Source organism: Mycteria americana, chromosome 2 (assembly GCF_035582795.1).
Source record: "Mycteria americana isolate JAX WOST 10 ecotype Jacksonville Zoo and Gardens chromosome 2, USCA_MyAme_1.0, whole genome shotgun sequence".
In the NCBI taxonomy this organism is placed as follows: domain Eukaryota; kingdom Metazoa; phylum Chordata; class Aves; order Ciconiiformes; family Ciconiidae; genus Mycteria; species Mycteria americana.
The window spans coordinates 138,589,790-138,612,286 of NC_134366.1; the positions used below are offsets into that span (position 1 = coordinate 138,589,790).

Here is a 22,497-nt window from a genome sequence, read left to right on the forward strand (position 1 = left end):
CCCCTAAAGCATGGGAAGGATTGAAAAACCACAATTGCTTCTACATAATGGCAATAGCCGTCAAATTCTGTTGAAACACAAGAAGTGAAGTAACCTTAGGAGACACTTGGATAACTGAGATTTTAACAATGCTGCGTCCACAATGTAGTGGCATGTTTGGCCTCTACGTTTTGTGGTTATAACACTGTTGAAAGAACTGTCTACTGGTTAGAGACTGCCAAAAAGGACAAAGTAGAAAAAAAAATCCAATGCTATGACTTAGGGCTAAGAAAATGTTGTCTATCCCTCCTCAGCCTCAAAATACAATATAGAAAATACAAAAAATTATGTATTTATATACACACAATAATAAAAAATACAATAGATTCACAAAAATAAAACAAGCTCAAACCCAGTCTGCACATTAAAAATACACAATATTTTAAAAGTGAAGGACATGGCTGTGAATGAGAGTCATGAACATTTGCACACTGTATGATCTGATCATGATTTACAAACTAAGGCTTCATGCACAGGGCACTGCCTAGGGATTAATGACCAGCTGGGAGAGTTGATAGTGTAGGACAAAGCTAAGGATCATTAACTCCAGCTAGTTATAAACTCCCCAGAAAATGCCTTATACTAAAATTGATATTGTAATTACCCATTTTATAAATAAAACAAACAGTAATACTGAAGTAGCAAATTGCTTTTGCTGCATCCCTTTTTCTTGCAAAGCTCTGAAAACTGGAGCATTCCGGGTGATGTGAACCTGGTGCTTTTTGAAAGTGAATTCTGCATGAAGGCCTGTGAAATAACACTTTTTAGCATAGGCCCTAACAACATATAGTTTATTAATACGTTGGGCAGCAGAGCAACAAGCAATTGTGCATAGAACGCAAAGAAATTCTGAATGGAAAATTCAATGCAGATAACCTTGCACAGGAAGACATGATCTCTGTGCTGAACAATTAATCATCCATGGGAACTTGGGGAATATAGAATATAGAAACTTCTTAAGTAAAAAACAAACAAAAAAACAAAAACAAAAAAAACCCAAACCAACAACAAACCCCCCTTAATTGGCACAGAAGCGAGGGAAGTCTATTTGCCTTGATTTTAATTTGTGGATCAAGTATAGCACAAAGACCAGTAATGCAAAGCTGGTATCAGTCATTTCAAATAACTCCTGTCCTTGAGCATGAACCTGCTTTACATGGGAGAAGTGTAGTTGCTGTGCTGGACTAGGTCAAGAGCCCATCTAGCCCACAGCAGCTCAACAACAGCCTATGGGAAAAGCTGTCAATAAATTAGCATTAACCAACAGTGAGCAGTATTTTCTTTTCGTCTGACTACCATCTGGGAAAGTTCCCCAGCGTTCAGTCCCTGTGCTATCCATCTCCTCCCAGGCAGAGTCTGTTCTTTGAGACAGAGTGATGATCACACTTAGTAACACCAACTGGAAAACTGAGTGAAGACTGGATTTCAAAAGACATGTAATAGCCTCTTCAAGTGACACGAAATCACTCTTAGGGGATGTCTGGAAAAAATTAAGATGGCAGGAATGCAGGCCTAGAACATCTCATTCACACGTAATGCAAAGATTTGCTTACCTGTTCATTAGGCTCAAAGCTTATCTCTTCTTTTTCCGTCCTCATAGCTATTAACTTTGTGCTACCGGAAGGGTCTGTCTTACTGTCCAACCGCTCCAGTTTTGGGGGTATGTCTGGTAAACCAATATCTTTAGTATCATCTTTATCTAGCAAGTAGCGAAGTAGTGCATTATTATTCTTCTTAGGACTCGCTGGCTCCTGTTTAACAGTCACCTCTGAACCAGGAGCTGTGCTACTGGACTCCTGGTTCAGTTCTTTGCCTGTGGCCTCTGCTGTGAGCTTGGCCAAATCTACAGGAGAACTACTGTCCTGCAATAGTCTGTGCAAAATTTTATGCTTCTCCTTGAGCGAGGTTCCATGTGCCGAACCAGACCCAGGCAACCCTCCCGTGGAGTCCTTGCTAACGTCTCCCATGGTACTGGACAAAGGCGAAGGCTCCATCTGATCCGATTTGGTGGTCAGCAATTGTAAGAGCTTTGTCTGGCTTTTTCCATCATGCAGTTTATTCTGTCCATCAGGTCTCTCACCACTGACAACCGGTGGCATGTTGCTATCACTGTTATCTTTCTGTTCTCCTGAATGGCAGCTGCTCTCTGCTTGTCCAGTTGTACCTTCCGATTGCTCCCCGTATAGTCCAAAGCAGTCTTTAGAGTCCAGGCTTCCCATCTTGCTTAGCTGGGGAGGATTCATATTCACAGGGGAATTTTGTAAATTTCCCATTTTTAGGTCAGGTGAAGCCAACGACGATCCTAGAGAAACGCCGTGGCCCTCGCTGAGGGCCTGAAGTGCGTTCAGGGAACTGTTGGTGTAGTTATGGCTATTTCCTGTGCTGCTGCAGACTCCCACGGGTGAATGCAAGCTTCCTGCAGGGGAGAACTGACTGGGTGGGATGCGAGGACTTCCTGCCACTCCAGGGCTCACACGATGCCTTGGGGAAAGCATAGAGTTTGGCTGCCCTGGGTTCATGCCGGGGCTGCTTTGTGAGGGGCTATTCATTTTTAGTGCATAGTTACTACCCTGAGGAGTGGATGCTTGTATGCTTGACACATGGTTCATTCCCCCTGAACCGCCAAACCTGCCTGCTGGCATGCCCATTTGTTCCTTTGGGCCATTTATGGCAAAATTTATATTGCTACTGATGGTCATATCCTGACCTGGGTTCCCACTGCACATGGCCTGATGGGCAGGGCTGCTGGAGCTAATCGGGTTCAATATCTTCCCCATTCCTTGTCCAGTCAAATCCTGATTCATTCCACAGACGTTCTGCTCTCTATGTGGCAAGGGGAAGAAAAACAACCCATTAGCTAAAATGACAGTGGCCAACTTGCAATTACATTACAGAAAAAGAAGCAAAACCCCAAACCTCGCTTTAAAATAACACAACAAACCTACAATTAAAAACAAATTGACAATTTGACAGAAGTGATATGCAACTCCCAACATGGCTGCACATTAACAGTATGGTTTTTCAGTACCTCATTAACAAATCACTGGAAGAGAGGAAAAACAAAATTATACTTCATTTAAATGTCATTAGAAATGCAGATAGGTTACAATTTCAGACTCTCTCCCTTTAATGTATATCTTTTCCCTACAATTCTGCAATAGCTAACTTCTAGAACTGAGAGAAATCTCATCTGAAACATTATGACCCAAACAAATACATGTTTTACAAGACAGCTGTGGACAGCTGTTTGCTGGAGTTTTGAATTTCTGAATTAGCCCCCCCACAAGCCCGGAGTGGGCTATTTGCCCACCAAGTTCATAGTGAAAGGAAAGTCGAAAAAGTTGCATTTCTATGCTGCCAGAATATTTCGATACTGCTCCAAAAAAGCTTGTGAGCCAAGAGAACTACTGGATACTACTTCAGAATGGGAACAGACTGTTAGCAATCCAGTCCTGCATGGGTGTTTAGGAACAGAGGAGAAGAAAGAAAAAAGCCACACACATAGGAGCTGAAACTCATATTTTAGAGTTGTAGGCTATAAGACAGAGGAAACAGAAGAGACACAGAGAAAAAGCTCTTGTGAGAGCACCTGGAGATCACTTCTCTTTTCCTCAGTAGATTTTAATTAGTTTATGGGAGGATGCAATATACTTTTTACTTCTGTGCTAAAACTTAAATCAGAAAAATCAGACATATTCCCAAATGCTAAAAGCTATAAAAGAGACAGAGTCAAGTAGATTAGGAAGAAAAAAATTAGGTTCTGAGAAAAATCAAATCAACTCTGGACTTTCAAAAGCAAATACTAATGGAACATTCCTAGTATGTATTTTCGATGAGATGAAAACCATTCCTACTTGCACAGGATAAGTGCAGATAAACCTTTGCATTTTGCTAAAGCATAAGAAGTGAAAGAACTGAAGCACACAGAATAGTGAAGCTTGTTACTCTGTATTTGTTACCTAGGTATAAAGGCAAAGGTGAATGACATTAACTATAAAAAGAGAGGTGGATTTTTAAAACCTTATTACACATACAATAGTACCAGTGTTCTGCTAAAAAAAAGCAAGAATATTTGCAAGTACCATTTTTAACTTAACAGTGCTTTTGTAGATTTAAAATTTAGCACTTCATGAAATACCAAGTATATTCAGCAATCCAAAGAAAATAAATTTCAGACAGCTTTTGGTCAGGTCAGTTTCCAAATCTACAATCTCTGTAAAACAGTTTCAGTTTTAATTATGTTTAGAGCTGTTTTCTTCCTCTCAAAAAAGTGATACTGTGGACACAGGGAAACAGCATTGTAATTATAATCAGCAAATAAAACCTGAAACAAAACCTGACAGAAGTATACCAGGACATGCAATGACTTAATTCAAATTTTACATTGAAGTTCTGAGGTCAGTGATTACTTATCCTTGACTTTAACATATTATCGCCTGTGCCTTTTTTCTTAAAAACTAATAGTGGTGGCATTTCTCAGGACTGGACATATGAAAGCCACTACTCCAACCACCAGAAAAGACACAGCTTGAAGAGAGACAAGGAGTTAAAATATGCAGTTTGTCTACAATGCAGTTCTAATAATCATAACCTATTCTTTAAAGAAGACCGAGGCCCAACATATGACTGACTGTGAACTACAGGAATTTAATCCTTCAAAGTTTTCTAGATTTAATTGCATTTGGAAAGTTTTTTGTGTCTACTATGCAAAATACAGGAAATTAAAATACTGAAATTAAGAACATGAGATTAAAGGAAATTTTGTATGTTTAATGGAAGATCTTGATGTGAAAATCCAGCATGCCATTTGTAAGTCCTGAAATAATCTTACAGTCTTTTCCTGCTGCAAGCATTGAATTCAAAAACTTATTTTGTTTTCATGCTATCAGTTTTAGGTCAAGTGAACGTCTATCAGCCTTAAACAACATATTTGCTTTGGCAACTTCTTACTTTCCCTGTCTCTCTGCAGAGTGTGGATGTAATAAACTGGTGAGGATTACCTGTGAAGCATATGCAAGGAGATTACAAGCTGAGGTTCACTAGTTGTCTGAGAACGGATGAGCTTGCTCTTCGTTTGGGCAGAAACGATAGTGCCATCAGACAAGGAAAACCGATAAACAGGACTAAACGCTAGTCCCTGCCTCAGCACTGCAAGCAAGCAAAATAACATAATTAAATTAATGAGAAACTATAGTACAGGTAGCTTAGTTGCTCAACATCTGATGTTCTAAATCCGTCAGCACTGATATCACAGACACTGCGTCAGTTTCTAAAAGAAAAAAAAACAACCCAAAAAACCAAAACAGAAGAAAAATTTTGAAAGTAAGAGATGGGATGCATATAAAAATATAGAATAAAGGATCCCACATACTGTAGGGTGATTAAAAGAAAACCTATAAGGAGCGACAGCAATAACAGGACAGATACTATGAAATACAGAATATTTCAGGAGTGGACCAAGAAGTCCTCGATGTCCATTTCACTTTTCATCAAATATGTGTCCTTTTGTTCCTCATACATTTTTTCATCTGTATCATCTACACCACGATGATTAATATAAATGCCTTTAGTTTCTAGATCATCTGCTTCCATGAGCCTGTATCTTTTCCTCCTTATCGCCTGCTTAAATTATCTTGTAACAGTTACTACTTCTTTAATTTAAGTACATAAATCTCTTACATGGGAACAATTAGAAACAAGAAGAACTGGAACAATAAATTATTACTTTTTAAAGAACAAGTACTAAAATATACAGCTCAAACAAATTACAAATACAATTACCCAAACCAAAATTGGGCCTGTGCTATCCTTCCCCAGTGTTAAGATATGACTGCATTTCAGGTTTGGGGTTTACTTCAATGCACATATTCTGCAGCCCTTAAGTTTTCACTGTAAATCTGAACTTCAACAAATTCAGTTCTCTAACTTCTGTAGAACCCTGTGACATTTCTTTAATTAAAAATGAAAATCATGTTACGGAAAAGCAAATCACCAAACATTTATTCTACTGTTCACTCTTTGCCATCAATGAAACAAGTCTGATCATTTTCAATTCCTAGTCCAAAAGCTATTACATTAGGATTGCAGATATGGCAGGAGGGAAATTCTTAACTTCAGAATTTTAATATAATTGTTCAGGGAAAAAAATAGGAGTGAAGCACTACAAATACTTTTAATTTCCTGTTTTTATACATACACATTTTCTGTGGTTCTGGTTCTTTTTCCTTTTTTTTTTTTTTTAATTAATAGTATCATCTGATCTTCATTTCATTGCTTGTCTTTAAATATTTCCTGTTGTAATGAAATGACATGGTTTTCCAAGTATGGCTTTGGTAAATAGTTTCCTCTGCAGAGCTACCAGATTTTCAGCCTTGCAGGACTGGTTATGATTGCTTTCTTTCCCTGTCCCCCGCACTGTTATATATTGTTCTGCAAGGTTTTAAAGTATTATTTAGGCAGTGAGAAAACAGGAAGCACAGTTTAAACAACCAGAAGGGTTTTTTCAGAGTAAAAATGTAAAGAAAAACAAAAACCCTACAACTGTGAAACAATACAAAGCAAAATTTCACTGTTAGGTATGTCATTGTTTCAGTTTAACCTTTGGGCACCAGAAGGTCCAAAGCTCTTAACTTTAGCATATACCACATCAGGAAATTCCAGTACTCAATGCCAACAGGATACAAGTGAAATCTCTACTTAAATCATTTTCCAAACTAATTCTTTAAGCAAACAAGAATGTTTCCGTATTCCTCTTGAGGAAATGCTATTTTTCTGACTGTGGCCAATAAAAACTTACCATATATTTTATACTTTATACTGAGAGTTAATTTGAAAGCTTTGCGTTTTTTATTGTTTATCAAGCTAATGCTGAATTTTTTTTCGCACTGTAACACTGAATTACATGTAGGAGACCGTTACTTTCTTTGTTTCTATTCTCAAACCATAATGACTTAAAAAATGCAGGGCGTTCTTCAGTCAAGTGCAAAGATGCTAATGCCCAAGATATGCCTTGTTTTTCTTCTCCATGCTGCAGGGCAGGGAAAGGAAACATTACAGCCTCTCTAGTGCTGGATCCTTTGCAGCAAAGCAATTCCAGAGGTTTTTCCTCCTCCTCCTCTTATCACTCACTCTCTTTACTTCCATGAGCCCCCTCATTTAGACTAATTCTACAGTTTATATGATGATTCTAAGCCTCTCCTGCAGAATGATACAGTGTAAACTCCAAAACACATATATTTTAATCACTTCACAGATAGCTTAGAGAGGACCCACTCAAGCCTCAGCACTGGATGTAGGAGCTGCTAATTTGGTCAGGAATCATTTGAAGAGGACTGAAGTAACAAGTGGCTGGATGCCGTTACAGAAACTCCTAAATCACCTTTGGCACAGACAGGTCCTTACCTGAAACTGCTCTCTAAGCCCCTGCTATAACTTTAATTGCATACTACCTTCTTCAGCTCTGTCTGAAATCACAGCATAAGGCTGTGAACTTTTAGCACTCCTACTGTATATACCCCAAAAGCTGTTAACTAAAATATCACAGTATTTGTGTGCCCCCACATTCCCAACATGAAGCCCGAAGATTTCATGAAAGCAGAACATATTAAAGAATATTTAACTAATGCTGCATGACTAAAGTTTTTCTTTTTTTTTTTTTTGGTGTATATTTGGTGGAATAATTTGAGATTCCAGTTACATTTTAGTTTCCAAGACAGCATGCCAGTTATTTAATGACCATGGCAACTATTTATTACAGGCCAGCTGTAAACCCTGTTCTACAAACATGAACCCAAAGAATGATGCTCCTGCACTGGAAATGTTCCAGTTATTCCCCATTGGTTTTGAAAGGACTTTCCTGTGGACTATAAAGGGTTATTTGTTTTTAGTAATTTGAATCTGTGTTACTAGAATTAGCAGTATCAGGGCTTTATGAAAAGAAAAAATCCCCGCCCAGTTACTACCACAGAAACCTCATGGGGAACCTTTCACAATGCAGTACTCTCCTACATCTTACCTACCATAATCTTGACTGAGTAGATGTGCTTGTGGTGTATCCTGTAACACTTATCAGCTAGATACAGTACAACAATGCAGGTTTCCAGATAGCACGAGTGCTGCATCTTTGATAGTTCACACTGAGTGTTTCTCACAGGAAATGTGACAGTAAAAGTCCATTTTTGTAGAGAAAAGGAATACAGGTCAATGAACTGCAATGTGCGAGCTGAGGTTCTGAAGAATAATGGTTAGTGAATGTTTTGGTGGGCAACAGGCAAGGGTCTTCCTTTCTAAAATAACTGTGACAATTTGAAGATTTAAAGCACCCTCCAATATGGCACCGTTATAACAAGCAGGCTAAAACAAACAGGGAGAAAGGTGCAAAACCTCTCTAGAGCGAGCCATCAGTGTGGTAAGCAAATCAGCTTGAAAAAGGGACTGTCAGTAGCCCTTGATTGTTCCATGTAAACATAACAAAGAGAACACAACCAAGAGATACAAATGACAAACAGTTTAAATATAGAAAGTGCTAAAACTATGAAACCTAACCTTCCTGGTGATGCCTCTTGGCAAAAGATACTTCTCCCTCGTGCTGCGAATGGAACCTCTGAATGCATCTTCTCACCAAATCCTCCCAGCCAGGTTTCATAGCTGCTCGCATGGTACTTGTGTCCAGTGAAGTTATTTTGCCTGATATGAGATAAAACATTTGTTACAGCAATTTCCCCTTTGAGGGGGGGGAAGAAATTAAAACCTCCTATTTCGCAATACCTTGTAGATCCTGGCGAGTAGTAAAGCTCTCTGATGAAGGAAGAAGTGGTCTTTCCTTCATTGGAGCTCTTCTTGCAACACAAATCAAGCAAGACTGCAAATCTTAAAGAAAAATGTTACTTCAGTAATTTGTATAGAAGAGGAAGATTTTGTTAAAGAATTCAGAAGTATTTTTAAAAAGTTGTTAAAATCTTTTTGGACCAAAAGAATAGATTTTGTACCAATAAAAGGTTAGATAGAACTCAGTGTTTTTACATCTTCATTATTTCCTACAACTTTAAACAACACAGGAGAGGCGGGTTTGCTTTCTTTTTTAGAAGAGAAATTATCAAGGACTCCACCACAGCCCATAATTATCAGCACGTGTTTATGCATATACCTGTAGCAGCTCAACCACTCACGGCATAAGTAATAAAAAAGGATATACTGTGCGCATGGAGAGCACATTTCTTCAACACTCACCATTTCATACCTTCTAAGCCACATTTCTTAAACATGCCCCAAATGTTTGCTGTCCCTGAGAAAGCAGCTTCATAATAAGCCATTTTTACTTATCTGAATACTTAAAGTACAATCTGAGGAAATTTACCTGCTGAAGTAGTAAATGGTAAAGGAAATGGTGAACCACAATTGTCTTCAAATTGTAAGAACACAAAAAATTGAAACTTTCCTCCTAGTCAGCTATTCTTCTCACAATTGCAGTGATATAAAACTAGGATATATCTTGAATGTAAACAGTTACTCTCAATTTCAGTTATACTGGTTTAACAAATAGGTGCATGCAAGTGTATAGACTCATAATCCAAGGTGCAAGTACACTTCTACAGTTAAATGAAAAAGAAAAAAAACTTAAAATTTTTCCATTTTTCAGGATTCAGAAGCCACTTTATCAACTTCACCTCACTTTATCAACTGCACCGAAACTGCTGTCCCACAACAGCACGGAAAGAGAAAATACTAACACAAATTGAAAGCAGTAATTACCTTCACCGTCCTCCTTGAAGGAATTTGGTTGAGAAACAGCAAAGCACTGCATAGTTTCATATTTCTGATGTGCTTCCTGGTTATCATGGCCTTCTTCAGAATCAGCAAGAGGTTTTACCAGCATCCGACAATTAAAGGTATGGCTATTACGCCTAGGAGTGTCACCAGACCAAGATCCCCCGTTCACTGAGCAAAGCAAAGATCATATAGTAAGATAAATCTGGTAGCAGTGATTTCTGCTGCTTATCCACAGGAAATTAATCAAGGTGCTTTGCAAACTGGTCGGGAAACAAGCTTGTTTTACAACAACAATCTATTTTTAATATTAGAGCCCAAATCAGCACATAACAAGGTAATTTGTAAAATTCTCATATTTTAAGAGCACTGCTAATTTGTTCAGCTATCATGTTTTTTTCAAGTGACTCATAACAACATAGTAGAAAAGCAGGATAGAAGTCTAAATATTGGTGCATGTGAAAGTTACACAGCACAGTGAAAAGCCTACTGGGTAAATCAAGTTAATTTATATGCCTGGAAGAAATAAGGCAGTATGTAGGATCTGTCAATTGAATTTAGAAGTGATTAATACAAAAGAGACGACAGCATTGTATAAAAATCTGTGTCCAGGTTAGAAATAGGAAGAAAAGAAACCAATAGGTATTTATAAACACAGGAAGCAATACAATCAGGAATATATTGAAACACATAGTCTCAGCTACAATGGGAAGGACTGAAGGGGTGAGAATGACCTGGATGCAGTGATGGATAAAACTAAAGCCTAACACAGTGCTTAAGACAAGTAAAAAAGGAAACAAAATCCTGAGATGCACAAATATAGGTACTGGACATCAGTCAGAGCGAATTAATGTAACACCACATAAGAAAATAGCAGGGTCATATTTAAAATACTCTTCACTTGCCCTCTTCAGTCATAAAATGCAATAAAGGCAGTAATTTATGGGGTTTAGCCTTTAAAAGTGTTACATTTTCTATTCTTCAGGGGTTTATAAATAAAGCCATAAAATGCTAAAGTGAATTGCATAATAGTTTCTAAACTGCTGTGAGTAAATGAGGTGCCTAGTATTGACTTTCTCATTCTTTTCACCTCCTCCAAAAACCAATGACATTAAACCCAATATTAATATAAATGCAAAAAATGGCTGCAATTAACAAAAACTGGTTTTGAAAGATAAGGGTAAATATTGGTGAGACTAAAAACACTGAAATAAAAATTCTAGCATGAGGAATTTTCTGATTTTTCTTTTATGTTCTTCCTTTCTTGGGCCATTCTTAGAATAACCAGCCTAGACAGGGCACTGACAGAAAGTTCATATAGCTAATGCTGTCTTTTAGTGATTCACTCTGGAGATCCATTAAAAGTATCAGTTAACATGAGTTACTAAGAGTAATTTTAAGAAAGGAGAATCTGAAAAGAGTGGAGGATGCTTTTGAGAATAATATTAATCATTCATACAGCCTATATATACATTAAAAATAAATAGAGTGTATATGATGAAACTGTAAGTAGTGGAAGGACATTAACATTAACTTAAGTTATTGAAATGCTGATTTATGAAACCAAAGTTAAATAAGTAATGGTGTGATATGAGGAAAAGGTATATACCTAAAGATTTTGGCAGCAGGATTTTGACAAATTCGTTGTGGTCCCCTACATGCAGGATGCTATATATGCTTGTGTTCATCAGCTCTTCTTGGTTGTACCTTAGGTACTGTGTCACATTCTCAGAAACAAACACAACATTACCTTCTGGGTTCACTACAAAGAAGAACCCATCTAGGGCCTAAAGGGAAAAAAAACACCACAGAGAGAGAAAGAGAGAGAAACACAATACCAAACAATCAGATTAACAAGATATCCAGAAAATAAGTATTTCCTTCAGAAGACATAGTTGAATCTTTCTGCACCCATCCCAGTTCTTATATTTTTGTCTGTAATAGCAAAGGACACATTTCAAATTGAGCATCTAATCTTACTTGCATCAAACCAGTGTAAAAGCACAGAAAGATGCACCCCTTGCAAAACAATGAAACCCACACATGAAAACAAACCACCACCCAACCCCAAACAAACAAACATACAGAATAGAAAAGGTTGCTACCTATCTGCCTGCCTATGAAGTTGGAAACACGGACCAGAAGCTGGTTCTGCTAAATCTAGAGCCTGTTCACTCCTCTATGCAGCACAGGGAGACTGACCCCAGGAAAACATTGTAAGATGTGCTGACATAAGGCAAGGAAAACACTGGCAGAAATAAAGAGAAAGGCTCTGTCCACACCCCCAGCAATGCATCTTCATAGAAGTGAGGCCCCATGCAGCCAGGAACGTGAGGAGTTAAAAGCAGAGAAGGGCAAAGGGAGCTGAGAGCAGGCAGTGAGCTTGGAGGGTGGTGCAGCTTTAGTCCTTGCTCCCAGGACTGCTTTCATTTTTTTTTTTATTTGACACCAGTTTAATTCAGTCCACACATGATCCAGGGAACAAGAACCAGACTTTCACCTTTTCAACTCAGCCCCATGGTATTCCAAAGGACTTAAGTTTCTGCAAGTAGGTGTCCAAATTAGTAATTTCTGCTGATTGGTTTCCCCCCTTATCTCTTGTGTCGGTGACAACCTAACTGAAGCATTCTTTCCAAGATATCTGCTGTACGTTATCTGAAGCCTAAGCCAAATCCTACACCACTTCTACCTGATGAGGATAAAGTACAAATTTGAATATCACTAAGAACTTCTCATGCAAACTTTCTTTTCCGTAAGATGCAAGCATGACTGCGGATGGTAGAAACATTTAATAATACATCCCTCTAACTTTATGCCATATGAGCAGATAAAGGGGGATACATTTAAACTTAAAGCACCAAAGCTTTTGGTCTAAGCATTCAGTTAACAACCCATACAGACTTCTGCAGCTTTGCCTGATTTATTCACCTCTAAGGATTGGTGGGAAATCACTAGAACAGTTGTTAGCTATTGCATGTCCAGGGACAGAAACAAGTCAGAAAAACAGGCAACCCATGATTCATTATGGGTTAATTAAAAGCGAGTGGACCCATACTAAACCTGAACTCAGCTCACTGCAAAACAGTCTAACAAGGTGGAGCTGCCACAGCAAGCGTATACAGGCATGTGGCATTTTTGATATGACCAAACTTGTATGCTGTACAACTTGTGTGTTGGTCTTAGCAGGCAGTTCTCAAGTGTGCGGCTACAGATACATATTAAAAATACTGTACACTACTGGGCAGTTAGCAAATCCAGACAGTACAAAAGAGAAGGCCAAGGAGGGATCTTACTTCTGTCTTCAGCCGCCTAGCAGAAGGCTAAAGAGAAGACAGAGCTAGGCTCTATTCAGAGGTTCACAAGGGAAGGACGAGATGCAACAGACACTGGTTTCAACACAGGAAACTTCATGGAGACACAAGAAAAAAAAAATTCACCATGAACGTGGCCAGATATGGGAAGAGGCTGCCCAAAGAGGCTGTGAAATCTTCTTCCCCAGAGATATTCAGACCTCGGCTGGACTTGGACCTGAGCCACCTGCTTTAGTCAGACCTGCTCGCAGTGGGAGGTGGGACAACACAAGCTCCAGAGGTCCTTCCCAAACTAAGTTAGTTAATGATACTGCTAAAGGGGAGGGACAGTGAAAACACAACACACAGCAGAATGGCTGAGCTAATGGTTGCAAAATGCTTCGTTTGTTCTATTTTTAAATTACAAAATAATAAAACCCACAATAAATGTACAAGTATACACTTTTCCTCACTGGCTCTAAATTAAAATAAACTAGGTCTTTTTTTCCTCCTGTTAATGGTCACAAATTCTAATCTCTGACTTTGTTTTTTATCGTTGCTGTCTTTTTGTTTCTGATCATTCTTGGTTCCTCCTGTTAATTCACTTTCCTCGGAGAGCTCCCTCCTTTCCATGCGCTTTTGTAACATTCATGACGTTTTCCTGCTGACTAGTATTTAGTTTAACTAACAATCATTTACAAGATTTAATTAATTGAGGCTCTAATACAATTTTCTATCAGCATCTCTGCTACGGATTAGTCTTAGACTGCATTTCATCACTGCTTGAAGCCAATGTAAGCATGACCTCTTTGGTTTAGTCCTCTCTACACCATGACAGCTCCCTGCACCGTCTGAGGACATGAAGAGCTGGACCAGAGAACTGACTTGGCTGAAACCTAATGCAAGAAAAAAAAAATAGATGCTAGCCACATCAGTCCCCTGAACTGTCCCACCATGAAACCACACGGCGTTTAGAGCTGGCAGAAGGGCGTGGGTTTGGCTGAACCATTCTGCTTGGCAGCGGTCCACGCTTACATCAATTCAAAGGGATTGCAAAACCAAAGCCATAGCAGATGTTTATCAGAGTCCTAAGGAGAAAATTTTCAAAGGCAGAGGTGGCAAGCAAGAGGTTATGAGTTACTGGCATCCCACAATAATCTTCAGTTTTCCCTACTATTTTCCTACTACAGCAACTTCTTTGGCAAGGAAGTGCTCTGTGCTGTTTCCTCACAGCTGCTTCTTGGGTTGACCACAGAAGTGGTCATCTGAGCCTAGAGTAACACAGAGCTTTATATGCCAGTCTCCCATTTCTTTCTATTCTATTAATAAAATAATCTGGTAGGTAAGCAGCAGCAGGCTTTTGAGCAAGTTAATGCACCAAGCCACTTAAATCTTTTAGAAGCTTCCACTTTTGCAATAATTTCTTAATTCTGTCCCCAGATGCATGCGATCACAATAAACAACTTCTCTTCAGAGCTATTGGTACAATGGGGAAAAAATAACAGGCAACATGCTGGAAGAGAAAAACAAGAGAACAGATACTATTTTAGATGATATACTGGAATGGAAAATACATTTGTGTTCTTTGAGCTGTTGTCAGCTCTCTCTTGGCTATTTTTTCACCCTCTCTTCCTATCTACTTTCTGCTTTAACCAAGAAATATGTTAAAATATTCCTCAGAGGCAGCTGCATGATGGATTTTACTCACTCTCTTCAGCTGGAAACACTCACTATTTTGAGGATTCTTCAGTTTTATTCTTTAATAAAAACATTTCTAAACCAAATCAACTAATAAACTGTTCATCAGTTCATTCAACATTACCATTTTTATTATTATTTGGCAATGGAAAAGGGTAGGTTTTTGAAGAGGTTGTATAAAGGGGGTCTGTAAAGAAGAAATAACTTAACTGCAATTCATTAAGGAGATAAAGACACAAAGAAAGTATCTGCAGTCTTTTCACAGTAAACGTATAACAACTTTCAGTCCTTTTAAGTTTCTTGGTGCAAAAGGACCACGGTTTATTAATTTAGTTCTACAATCTTTCATTGTTAATATGCAATGGTTTTACTGTGAAGGAAAACTAAATCAAATGGAATAACAGAACAGACGGGTGATTTTACATGTCATGTTTGCTGCAATAGCCAATCATGCAAGATAAGCCAAGAAAAAAAAAATCTTATCCTTATTTTCCCTGTGATTAAAACCAGTCCTTACAATTAGATGTAACAGGAAGTTAAAGATAAATTTTAGCATAGCAATGCAAGAGATGGATGTTTAACCTTGTTTGATAGCAAACCCAACAACATTCAATTCAGTGAGCATGTATACTAAATATTAAATTAAATCAATTAATTTGTTACCCCTGCTTTTCAAAGAAGAACGTTTTCACTCCAACCTGTCTAATCTTCCTTATGTTTAGTACTGTGATTTTGGAGCCTTTATTTTGTACATAGTAGAGAAAACTATGTTTTCCTCTAACAAAGGATGAAAAATAATGCATATACTTAAAACTGTTATGCATCTTGCTCCTGCCACATTCAGAAATGACAGAATAATTATGCTTCTGCCAAAGTTCGTTCCTCTAGCTTGATTCAGAGCTTGTGTTTGTTTTATCTAAAATAACATTTATTTGTCCGTACAGATAAAGCCCAGGAATAAACAGTTTGCAAGTGAGCTTAAGCAGTTAAGCAGTAGTGCCAAAGGACAGTAGCATATGACACTAGGATCCCAGATAACATACCTAGCCAACATTACTATTAATACTTTTAGAAGCTAGGTTTTAACCATGTAGCCTTTTGGGATATCAAAATAACAGCTAAAATCAGACAGAAATCTTAACTGAACCAACTGAAATACACGGCTTGAAAAGCTCTCCTAGATTACTTTCATATTCTAGAGGGAAGAGTCATGCTGTAAATGCTGAAATGATAAACCATTAAAACAGTATAGCAATGACATGCAATTTTAGAGGAAGTATTATTCACGTGTACTACTGTATACCTAAGTCGATGTTTAGGTACAACACGTCTTCCGAATCTGTTGTGGTTAGGAACAAATAAAACATGCACATGCAGACACCCAAGACTTCCTACCAACTGAAGTCCCTCAAGTTGTCTGCATTACAAAGCAGCTGAATTATCTCTTTCTCTGCCTCTCCCCACCCCAAGTTAAAGAGAGTTTCATCACTGAATCCAATAGAAATACGCTGCCTGCTCTTAAATGACATAATCCTAAGTAGCCAGGATGGTTTGTCTCTCTTGACCATTCTTTTACAGCGACCTCCGACTGCACCTTTGCATTTCATTACACTGTTCTTCATCCTAGGGGGAGCAGAACTGGCTTAAATAAAGGAATTTTGTGCTCTTCACCTCAAGCATCATTGGTCCAAGTGCATCCTTGTCGATGACACTCTGACCCGTAGATGATACATCTGCTTTTTGCACTTCATCTTCATTAGCTGCTGCTGCTTTTTCTGCAATAAAGAAAACTATGTATTAAATGACAGAGCATTGCTCTCTAAGTGACACAGTAAGAGCCCACAGAGTATTGAGACCAGCTATGAAACGGTTACAGTGCAACAATACTGAAAAGGAGATGAAATAGTCTCCCATAATGATTCAACAAGAGCATCACTCCTATATTTGCTTCTCAGTTTTGAAGTTTTGTGACACAAATGAAATAATTCCTGCTGCTTCTCTGCTAGACATTTTACTAAACTACAAAACATAACACTGGGCAAAGACAAGGACTCCTCATGAAGGTGCAATGAGCAAAAGCCAGGATCAAGGTGTATTAAAAGACTGGTCTAAAAGAGCATGCAAAGCTCACAGCTGCACAACTTTTCCGTGATCGCTATATTTAGAAGGAAAAACGTAAGGCCACAATCTACTGTTTCAGTACTGAGAAACAGCAGTCTCATTTCTGTTCCCATGCCTCCACCCACATTTTTGCTATCACCTAAGTTTCATACTGACTTATTTACCAATATGTTATTAAAACTACATACAATTTCAAGTGCTGTATTTGAAAATTACAGGCAAGGAAATAATGATTTACGGTTTCTGGAGCATAGTGACACATATTACAATACGTTATATACAGTATCACAGAGCATACCCAACTCCAAATGTAAGGGATATTCATACATACTGGAACTTTCAAATGAAGAGGGTTTATGATTCCTATCAAGTAATGAACTGTATTAATTTTTCTATTCCAAGAAGTATATTGGTGTTTAAGGGAGAAGTAATAAAAGTAATAAAAACAATATAGAAAATACATATTCTACATGATTCGTTAATGAAACGAGTAATTTTTTGTTGCTAGTTCTATACTCAAAACATTCTTTTATTACTTTCCAAGCAATTATGTAAAAGCTAGGGCTATACTGCAATATAGAATATTAAAAATCATTAAAGATTTTTTATTTTTAATATTATGCAACAGATTATTTTAATAAACATGAAAGCACACTGAAATTACGATAACAAGAATTTATGCCTTCTACAACAATAAACCAGAATAAGATTCATTGTAGGAATTACTGAAAGTACCATGTGCAGATGGAGCAAAGGGCCTTTGGAAAATCACCCTTAGTGAAAATTAAAGCATCAGTCATACAAATTAAAATGTATCCAAATATACAGTATTTTCCACTATCTGTAGATCTGCAATGCTGCAGCCAAAGTTCCTCTGAACTCTTTCCTTGGCAGAGGTTATAAGGTCAGTGTGAATATACGTTATTTAGACATACAGCAAAGGAACTGCTTCTGAGAAGCCCTAGGTGTTCTCCTATCAGCCATCACCTGCTGGCAATAAGGCTTTGGTCACTCAGGCTGTCTCATCCTGGATTTCTATAGCTTCTTGCTTTCATGAAAAAAGAGTCACGAAATTCTTAGCTGTCTTCTTAGGGTGCGTTCATACACAATATAACACCATTGTGAATAATGATGAAACAAAATTGTTCTGAAGATGGACTCTTGCAACTAATGGGATCATTTTAAATCACTTTGATTAGCATAATCTGATAGAAATAAATATGCTAGAAATAACTATTAACCCTTCCTCTGCCACTTAAACTCACCAGGATACAAAATTGGTATTTCTCATTTAGACTGAGGACTGCAGTAGGATTTTCTTTTTCTTTTTTTTTTCTTTTGTCTTCTTTTGGCAAAAAGTAGAGATTAGGTGTAACAGAAAAAAATTGAACAATCCTTCCCATACTACAATATAGCAGAGTTGGCACCATATGGTGATACAATACTGAAAACATGTTCTAAAAATTGTGAAAGAATTCTGAAACATTCTAAAAATAGGGTTGAGCTTTTAATAAAGTCGGCGATGATATTTGTTTCCATCTGTTCCTGGTAGCATAAAGTGATCCCTGGTTCCACACTGCAAAATATTATAATGGCTATGGATACCAGCTTCCTGCTTTCATCCCCTCACTGCTTCAGCCATGGACACCATCTTGAGTCCTGGAGAACAAGGGATCGTGCTCGAGGCGCTAGAAATGGAGGGGCTGCAGACATGGTACAGCAACGGTGTGCAAGCACATTCACTACACGGTATTTCCTGGTTTCACCAATTTACAAAGACTACTTTTGCTGATTATTTTTCACATAATACAAAACATTTGCTGAACATTTTTTTCACTCTTACAACCAAGGAGTTCATACAAACCACCAATAACATACCTATAAAAACAACTGTTCTCTTTTACGCACACAGGCGAGGTTTTGTACAAAGAAAAAGGAGAAAGTGTTTAATTGCTGTAATGGTAATCAACATAGGAGCTGTGGTACCAGGTCAGACCAAGGATCTCTCAAGCCTCACGTCCATTCTCTGAAAGTGGCTGCTTTCCCCTCTGTGTAGGAAAATGCTCTTTAGACCTAAGCGTTGCCTACCTGCCTCTGCCAGTGACGATGGCAACACACTACACTGCTCATGACGTTTGGTTACGCATTCCGAAAAGCATTATAAATCACAAGTGCTCCCAAATGATGGACTTCATAATTGGATCTGTAACTTAATTGTGTAAGAAGTTAAGTGGCTGGAGAGCTTAGAAGAGGCTACACATTGAGGCCACAAGTCCCTGTACGTTTATTGAAGCGGCATTGTATAGGAAACCATGGCCTCTGACAGCCTCTGCGTAGGACCAGGAGTAACTTACGTCGATGTTGTACTGCAGCGACTGATAATGTTAAGCTGCGCAGTAAATTATCCATTTTTGACTGAACTACAAAGCCCCTCGTGAAGACTCTGTCAGCACACACAGGAAAAGTAAGTGCAAACCCTGTCAGCAGTGTGGTCCTGACAGACAGGCATGGGGAACGTCTTGAAATGCAAATCTTTTCTTCAGCGATACAGCATGTGGGGCTAATTGAGAACAAAAATTTGTTGCAGGAAGGTTGGGAAAAAAAAAACCCAACTGATAACATGAATTTCTAGTGCCGACAACACTCATGCATTTATCACGAGTTGGTATTTTTTGTTTTTCTTCACAGTTCCAGCTTCTGGCATTAAGCAGTGGTGCAAAAATGTAAAGTTTACTTTTCTTTATTTTACTTCTCCTATCTTTTTTAGGTTCACTGGGGGCCCTACAAACAAATCAAAAGCACAGAGATTTTATTATTTCTACACTAGATTAATGATTTTTGAATGTTAGGGGTTAGGAAAATAGCAGCAGAGGCCGAACCTTGCAAAGCCTCTCAGAAGCCTTTTTTCCAGCCCCATGGGCATTGCCGGTATTACCCTGTGACTAACCACAGCCGCTAGATTTTTCCACTGCGGCCACTAACACGGAGAGCGGGAGCTGGTTCCCTGATCTCGCACCTTCCAGCGATGCTGCCTCCTAGAACAGCAATGCCCCTGTTCAAATGTAAAACGCCAGGAAAGCGTTACCAGGCATCCTATGGGCACGGCAGCTAAAGGAGAGCAGAGGTTTAGTATGGAAAGAGAAATAGAGCCTTGTGTCGGTGGTGGAAGTGAGCAGCGTGGAAAGGGGCTTCCCATGGCTTCACCTCCACACAGGGAATTTCTCTGCTGGAGAGAGAGCGTTAAATTAGAAACCGGTCCCCATCCTTACGAATATGGCTACCAGGGATCAAGCATATTTTATCTAAATTACAGCGGAATAAACTTCACGCACATGAAATAATTATTAGCTCCGCTCAATTAAGAATTTAGCCTAGAGAGAGAAAAAATTTAAATAAAATAGAAGTCCTCCTGAGAGAGATACTACAAAGAATATATACATCCAATTACGTAGCATTTTAGTCACGTGTGTAAGTTAGACTTTAAACTGTGGATATGTTTACAATCGTATATGCAGTAATATACTAAAATATATATTAGTATTTTCAATTGGGCATCTTCCGAGTGATCGTAAACTGTATTTACTTTTCTACGTTAATATACAGAAGAAAGAAGGGGGAAAAAAGCCCTCACAAATATTTTCTGACAAATTTATCAGTGGGAAAGCCTCAAGCTTTATTTGAAGCTCCTTCCAGATTCTGAAAGCAAACCTTTGTGAAATCACATTAGTTTAACAGAAATTCATAAGTCAGAGAAAGAGAAGCCAAAAGCAATAGTTCAAATCCTCCTGCTATGTTTTAACTTAGGAAGCCTTCCTGGTTTTCCATCCTCCCAACTCAAGCTATGTCGGTTCTCCCTGGATTTCTGACAGCAGAATCAGAAGTGCTACTGACAGGCATCGCCTTCTCTTGGTTGCGTTTCAAACCCTCCCTTCCTACAGGTAGGCAGGCAGGACCAGCTGAACCACCCGAAAAGCTCTCTTTGTCTGTATCCAAGCTCTACTCCAACTTCCTTAATGAAAGCGGCTACAGAAATAGTTCCCCCTTGATGCTCTCTGCAAAACCAAAGCGCCTTTTCAAAGTAAAGAACAAAACCGTAGCCTCTGTAGGGATTGCAAAAAGATGAAGCATAATCTGAAAGAGAAAATTTGCATCAACACACATTTAGTTTATTTTTCATAGGAGAAACACTTAAGGTTCTTTATAGAACAAGAGGAGCAAAAAAGAGACGCTGTTGAAACGCTGGACGGGGCAGCACCCGTGCTCTACAAACTGCTGAGGAAAAAGGTCAAGAGAAAAAAAACTGTAATGGGAAGAATCAAATTTATTATCCAATACTGTTTAAAACAGGTTTTCTTGGGTGCCCCATATAATTCCTGTTCTTCATAATTTTCTGGAATTGCTATTGAAATGTCACACCCATCTCAAATTATATACCCTCATTTCTATAATGATAGGTAAAAAAATATAAGCAAAGAGATTTATTATAAGGGATACTAGAAAGCTCAACACTGCACATTAGAAAAATCACACCAATCAAGAAAGATCCTCGTAGCAGTAACAGCAACATCACTTGAAAGTGATTGTAAATGCTATATAATGTTTAAACATGCAATTAAATTTTACGCTACAACTGTCTTAAAAACAACTTATCTTCTCCATTTTTTGTATGCATTAGCCAACTACTTTTGTCTTGCCTCATTCATATTTGTGAGTAACTTTACGCTGTGTGGTCCTTCTGATCTCTCCTGAATTGCCGTGCAAAAATAAAATCCCAACAATCAAGGAAACAGTAAAAGTATGTAACTGGCCAAAGGTAAGGGTAGGTATAGTATTAAAAACTAATGCTAACATATAATAGAAAGTATACTTAGCAAACTGTTAAATTTTAGTTGACATTACAGTTTTAAGTATTAGATTTAATAACATTTGAAATATTAGATTTAATAACATCTGTGTATGACTATTGCTAAGTTATGATATTGACTGTGGTCATGGACAGGAGGTTTTTAACATGAATAGGGCTATACAAAAAGTACCTTCGAATGTATTGACTCGGATAAAAAACAGGAAAAACAACAAAAAAAGAAAGCTTGTATTTGGTAACGTGAGTAGTTTTGGATCACTACACACGATGAAGCAAAGCAGTGAAGAACTTGTAAGTTATTTTGATGCTTGGTTAACCACAGGGAAAGCAGCTCTGCCTTGTAGCTGCGTAATTCAAAGCACGACAATCCATGGTTCACATGGAACTTGATATCCACATGCACATTTCCTACCCAGTTCCCATCACCTCGACACAAATTGTTTTTCCTCCCTCAAAGCAAGTAATTTTTCAAAAGACCGGTGCCTAAGAAACAGCCACTATTTCAGCAATCCATTTTAAGACCAGCTTATCCCATCCCTGTGAATAAAGTTAGCTACTATTTTAGGGAAGTGATTATGTAGTGAGGTTGCTCTTTCATCATACAGCATACATCTGTCCAGAGCAAAGAAGCTATTAGACTCTTGAATACATTTTTTCCCCCAGAAACTACAGATCAAGTCTTACAGGAAAAACTATGTAACATCTCAGGAAGGTTTTAGG

General features: G+C 38.2%; 1 protein-coding gene across 6 annotated transcripts in view; it reads right to left on the reverse strand.

The window, feature by feature from the left end:
• The window catches only part of NCOA2 (nuclear receptor coactivator 2), a 197,534-nt gene that overhangs the window by 40,083 nt on the left and 134,954 nt on the right, over positions 1 to 22,497 (reverse strand). For all 6 annotated transcript variants that reach the window (XM_075494787.1, XM_075494790.1, XM_075494786.1 and 3 more), the window contains 7 exons: positions 16,464 to 16,567; positions 11,414 to 11,591; positions 9,790 to 9,975; positions 8,806 to 8,907; positions 8,584 to 8,724; positions 5,040 to 5,187; positions 1,593 to 2,862 (listed from right to left, as the gene is read on the reverse strand). In XM_075494787.1, coding sequence (XP_075350902.1) covers positions 1,593 to 2,862; positions 5,040 to 5,187; positions 8,584 to 8,724; positions 8,806 to 8,907; positions 9,790 to 9,975; positions 11,414 to 11,591; positions 16,464 to 16,567 — 2,129 coding nt within the window. The remainder of the gene's footprint in view (positions 1 to 1,592; positions 2,863 to 5,039; positions 5,188 to 8,583; positions 8,725 to 8,805; positions 8,908 to 9,789; positions 9,976 to 11,413; positions 11,592 to 16,463; positions 16,568 to 22,497) is intronic.